The 6,000-nt window shown below is 35.1% G+C and overlaps 1 protein-coding gene across 1 annotated transcript; it reads right to left on the minus strand.

Annotated features, from left to right (window-relative positions):
- Positions 1-3,254: 3,254 nt before the first annotated feature.
- LOC117913922 (GATA transcription factor 16) lies at positions 3,255-4,621 on the minus strand. Its single transcript, XM_034829045.1, has 3 exons — positions 4,206-4,621; positions 3,970-4,113; positions 3,255-3,876 (listed from the first exon to the last, which is right to left on the minus strand). Exons 1-3 carry the CDS (start codon positions 4,224-4,226, stop codon positions 3,580-3,582), a joined length of 462 nt encoding a protein of 153 aa, XP_034684936.1. The 5' UTR covers positions 4,227-4,621; the 3' UTR covers positions 3,255-3,579.
- Positions 4,622-6,000: the final 1,379 nt, after the last annotated feature.

Raw genomic sequence — 6,000 nt, forward strand, 5'->3', positions numbered from 1 at the left:
AGCTATGGAAACTCGAGTTATGATGCATCCAATCCCTATCAACTACTACTTTTAAACCTACCACTAAAGCTTTTAAGCCAATGGAATGGATATTAGTGCCTCATTGGTGACTGATAGGCAAGGATCCACAACACCAATTTTAAGAAAACAAACAAAAGCAAGGATCCACAACCCAATACCCCATCAATATATAACTTTCCCTAAACTTATAGTCTCCACTATATATATAATTTCAAAATACTATCCAAAGTTAGGCTGGTCGTGCTAAATCAAGATCAACATTGTACACGAATTTATTGTACCACCAATTCTACAATTGATAGAGAAGAAGCAAAATGTGTTAGGTTAGGGCATGGTCGCTCATACACCAATTTTGAATGGTCTTCAAGATTCTGCCTAAAGGGCTGATAGGGCAGCTGGTTTATCAATACAACTCACCGGCCAAACTACAACACCTGCAACATCCCTAATCAATATGTACTCCTCCATGGACCATGCAGCAAATGCTATACAACCAACAGGGCTGTCTCAAGTAAATGGGCACTCATAAATAAAACAGATAGTGTACTACACTCTTCTATGAAAGTCTCGACTCATGTTTATATACAACAATTTCTCATCAGCTAGGGCTTTTTTGGGGTGGGTGAAGGTTAGGTCTAGATAAATCTATGTACTTATTTCTTATGCTGGTAATGACAACAGTTTGATGGGAGTGTCGAATAGAATTGATTGTTTTCATTTGTAGCATTCATTTCTATATCTAGTGTCTTGTGTTTCAAATTGGAAGGAAAGTAAATAAGAACAATCTTTTCAAAGAGAGCTCTATGGGCTAGAATCAATTTGGTGGAGCCTACGTGCAACCTTTCTATTCAATATGTAATCCTCCAAGGACCATAAAGCAAATGCTATACAACAGAAGGTGTACTATACCATTTATGATGATATCAACTTATATTTATATAGAATAATTGCACATTAACTAGACTTTTCCAAATGAGTGGGAGCTTTGAATTTCTATTTAGCACAAGTAAATCTAGATCCAAGAAAATTTGTGTACTTGCTTGTCTTACTAGCAATGATAACCATGTGATGAGAGTGTCGAAGAGAATTGATGTTTTTCATTTATAGCATTCATATTTATTTCATACCTTATGATATAAATAATAGGGTAATCTATCTATACATGAAAGTTTATGTTCTTAAACTTAGAAACTAAAGGGGGAAGAGGTTGAATACATAGCCCAATAGAATAATACAATAAGCACAATAAATATGGAAACCACTTACAAGGCTTCTCTTGAAATCATTGGAAGGGTAAAATCATACATACCGAATCAAGTTGGACCATAAAGCTATTAGAAAACGGGCAAACTTTCAAGAAAAATAAATTTCAAAACAAAATAAAAAACAAGCATAAAAAAATTGAGCATCCACACACCCACAAGTGCCCCCTTTTTTATGCTTGTTTTGTGTGCAATGCAGAGCTTCCTAGTACCCTTTTTCATGCCTTTGATAACATTATCAAAGACTATTAGCCCATAATTTCCTAATTAATTACATAATTATTTTTTGAAAGACCTAAAACCCAACTCCGAAGATGATTAGCACCATGGAAGTACATAGATGAAAACATATTCGAGGCAAAATTACAACTTATAACTAGCTAATCTAACACTAACAATAGGTATCATTGGGGATTCGTTCTCATCCTTCTTCCAAGTCTTTGAAGTGGGACTCAAATAAGCTTATCAAGTACCAAATCATTCAAGTATTTTCAAACACCTCAGTAAGGATGAAAATATCTGTAATCACGAATATATCGATACTTCGATTTTATGGATATATCGAAAATATATCAACGGATATTTTGGAAAAAAATATCGATAAACCTAAAATTGATCAAAATTTATAAAAGTATAAGAAAATTTTCATAAAAAATGTAATTAGAAGTATAATGATATTTATAAGTTATTTTATTAAATAATTTGATATATGTATAATACGATTTATCATATTTGATAATAATATCGTATGCATCGATAAAAATATAAATTTTATAAGTGTACATTTATTATTAAATTAAATTAAATATTATTTCCTAATAATATTATGATATTTGATTATGATATATCTAATTTTAAAATATATATTAATATTAAAATTATGATCCATTTAATTCAATAAATTGTGATATATGTACAATTTTTTAATATTTAATTAATTATTAATGATATTAAAAACACTATGAAGAAAATTATCATGATAAATTTTATATTTTTTGTAATCAATTAAAAGAAATTTTTGCATTTAATTATAAAATAATTATAATTAATTTGCTCTTAAAAACATTCTTTTAATATTTTCTTTATATAAAGACTTTAAATATGTATATATATATGTTTAGTGCATAATATTTAACAAGGAACAAGCTTGCCCTAATGGTAAATGAGCTAAACCCCAATAGCAAAAAGGGTATTTTTGAGGCACTGTAGCGTGATTGTAGCGGCAACGCGTTTGGCTTCACTGTAGCGCGTTTGATTTTTGTTGACCCGCGTTGACCATATGATATATCGCGAGATATTGCCGAATTTTTTAGGATTTCTCCTGAAATTTCACCGAATCGATATTTCTCCATAAAATATCGTATCCATACCCTCCGATACACGATATATCGCCGACAGATCATTATATTTTCTTCCATGCACTTCATAAGCTACTTCAAGCACCTCAAACTTTTGATCATGGAGGAACATTCTAGAGCTGCTAAGATCCCGGAGAATAACACAATGGTGGATCCATGCAAAAGCTCCATGTAAAATTGGGTACACACCATGAGATTAGCCCTTGGATGGGATGCCATGTTCCCATGTTTCTTGATTCTAGATTCAATTGGACTTACGGCTCAAAAGTGTCCAGCCCTATCAATGGCCTTATTCCCTTGAGAACATGTTATTTTCATGTTGAAATAAAAAGGATGAGTTGGCAAGTAGCTGGTTGACTATTTGAATTATGAGGAGGTTATACTAGCTGGTTGACAGTATGAATAATGAGTATGGTAAAAGGTCCCTATCATGTGCTTTAGACAACAAGAAACACTTCCATTTAGTCTCTTGTGCTTCAGGCAAAGGCTATTGGGAAGCCCATTATCTGCTCAAATCTTTTCATTGAAGATGGGGCTTTGAAGCCCACATCTGGCACCCCATGAAAAGCAATATAAATCCTCATGGCCCATAAAACTGATTCAGGCTCAGAGATGGAGAAAATCCATGGAAATTTTTTCAAAAAGAAGAGTACATAAGATCTAGAGCAAACATGAAATATTATGTTAGCAAAAAACAGATCACTCTCAAATTCTTACAATTTCTTCTTCTTCATCAACTTCACCCTCTCCTCTCCAAATCCCAAAAACAGTTAGAAAGTTAAAACTAAAAAAGAGTTGTGTAAAGAACAGACCAAAAATTGAAAAACAAAAACAAAAAGGGAAGAGACATCAAAAGAAATGGTGGGTAGGTACACTTTGTGGCGCTCTTGATTCTATTTGTTCACTTCTAGTACTTCTCTACTACTACAGCTAATATTTTAAGCATAGACGTAGCCGTAAGACAGAGCCATTAACAGTACGGCCGCTTGCTCTTCTTCTCCCAGCTTCCTCCTCTGTTTCTCCACTGTTGATCTCTGCAACAACACCTCTCTTCCCAATGCGAAGAGCCTCCTCTTCAGCGTGTCCCCCAATTTATTGTTCCCGTTGCCGCCGCCATTGTTATGGGAGTGGTTGCTGCTTCTCTTTGCTTTTCTATCATCTGTTGATCCTTTGTTCAACCCCAGGAAGGCTCTTCTCTTCTTCCTGCTTCTGATACCACATGCATTGCACAGAGACTGCAAAAGAGAACACGGATCAGAAAATCAAGATCAAAGCGAAGCTAAATGGAGGTTTGATCCAGAGCAAATGGGTGCTGGAGGATCAATCACCTTAGGCCCAGCTGGACCGCCTCTCCAGAGAGGGGTTTTGGTGGTGCCACAATCAGCGCAGGTCTTCTTCGGCTCGTTAACCTGGCTCTCAGCCGACGAAACAGCATCTGGGTTTTTGTTGTTCATGTCTTCCGACTCTGACCCCTGTACCAAAAAATGGAATGAAACGGAGCATGAGACCGAAGATCCAAGATCAAAGAAAGGCACCCATTATAAAGGAGGCGATGATCACTCACTTTCTCACTCAGATCCACCATCCCCCACCTCCTCTTCCCAAGATCCGAAGCAAACCCAGAAGCAACAGCTCAAGTAGGTGTTCACTATTCCACTGACCAACCCTGAAAATACCCAGATAGAGACAGAGATCTACCCAAGTTTTGGCAAACACAGCGGGAGACTTACATTGAAGTAAGAGATCCCAAATCCAAAACCCACCCACAAATTCAGCAAATCAGGAGAAAACACAGTGGAAATGAATGACACCCACAATGCAGTGACAGAGAGATAAAGAGGAGTGTGATCTACAATGGCCGTAGAAATGAGGAGCGTATGGGAATTTTGGCCGAAACCCAAAAAGCAAAACACAGCAGAGAGAGAGAGAGAGAGAGAGAGAGAGAGAAAAGAGAGGGAAGGCAACCGACACCTAGACCACACTGCAGCCGATCTGAGAAAGGACCTTATAAATGTAGAGACGCAAAACCCTAGCCCTATGATTTTTTTAATGACCAAAATGCCCTTCAATCCAAACCCTTTTTCCCAACCCGCCAAAACCCTCCTCCACCAGCCCAAAAAAAGGGCGCCATTCTCTTCTTTTCCTTTCCAATCACTGATGACAATGATTAATGAGACGACATCGTTTTAGTAAGGATGATCATGGCTCAAGCTCATCAACTTCGATTTTACTCAAAAATCCTCTCTTCAATTATTAACTTGTATATGATTATTTGGAAGAATTTAAGTAGATGGATCATATAATTAAATGACAGGCTATTATATATGGTTTGAAAGAAAAAACATTATGTCATTGAACCAGTCTCAAATTGAACTTTTAATCCAAATTATTCAATAAATATGATCAACATCTAAATTATTGAATCAGGATGAAAACACACAAGACTAAATTACAAATAAATAGATTAAAGTATGAAATAATGAGACATTTTTTTTACACATTTGACACCATCTAATTGGTTATGTATTTTCAATACCATAGTCGGGTCCATCCCCGAAAGTTGTGATAAGTATTAAGCCACGTAAACTTTACAAAAGATAAAGTTGATGGACCAAATCACAAAATAATTAGGGGAGAAGTACTTTTATTCTCTAAGTTCAAACCAATTAATCATCACCTTTATAGCCCCAAAAGCCCTAATGGAGGATGGACCCATATTTGCAATAGCCATTTGAAAAGGCATTTCAATTTCTCTGCAAAAAGTTTTCCAAGCATATGAAACTGATTGTATTGTTCAATTAACGGTGACATGTAGGGCATCAAGGTGATGGAATGTAACTAAAGGCACTTCCAATGGTGAGTTAGAATTGCCATTCAAAATGAGGGCAAAATAACTTTAAGACACTATATAATTTGAGAATTTTGAAACCAAAAAACACCAAAATCTTCAATTATCAAATGGATATACTAATATGCATTAGTTAGTAATTGTGAATTAGTATCATTTGTTATTGTTATTAGTGAAGAATCGGTGATTTTTTAGGGACACATGGTATAGAGCGACAATCTTTAAAGACATCTCATAAGAGTTTCAATGATTGTCTAACTAGAGAACATGCATATGGAATAGTGATAAATCTAATACACATTTGATTAGGGTTGGAGTATGAAGGATGATGCAATATTCAATTATGACATCATAATAAGGTGATAAAATCATTCTATTTTATGGTTTATTTTTATTTTTTTTGGTCCTGAGACTTGGGGGTGATGATAACTTGATCTATTGTTTTTCTTAGTTCCTTACGCTTAATCGATCGTCTATCATCTCCCCAATCATAAATTATAAAAGGTTTTTA

The sequence above is a fragment of the Vitis riparia genome, chromosome 5, assembly GCF_004353265.1.
Source record: "Vitis riparia cultivar Riparia Gloire de Montpellier isolate 1030 chromosome 5, EGFV_Vit.rip_1.0, whole genome shotgun sequence".
Lineage (NCBI taxonomy): Eukaryota > Viridiplantae > Streptophyta > Magnoliopsida > Vitales > Vitaceae > Vitis > Vitis riparia.

Bases quoted from the DNA above. Each gene is read 5' to 3' on its own strand.
- LOC117913922 (XM_034829045.1), bottom strand. From the start codon at position 4,226: ATGGTGGATCTGAGTGAGAAA. The intron at 4,114-4,205 runs GTGAGTGATCAT...TTTTTGGTACAG, and splicing joins TGGTGGATCTGAGTGAGAAA to GGGTCAGAGTCGGAAGACAT. The intron at 3,877-3,969 runs GTGATTGATCCT...TCTCTTTTGCAG, and splicing joins GCGGTCCAGCTGGGCCTAAG to TCTCTGTGCAATGCATGTGG.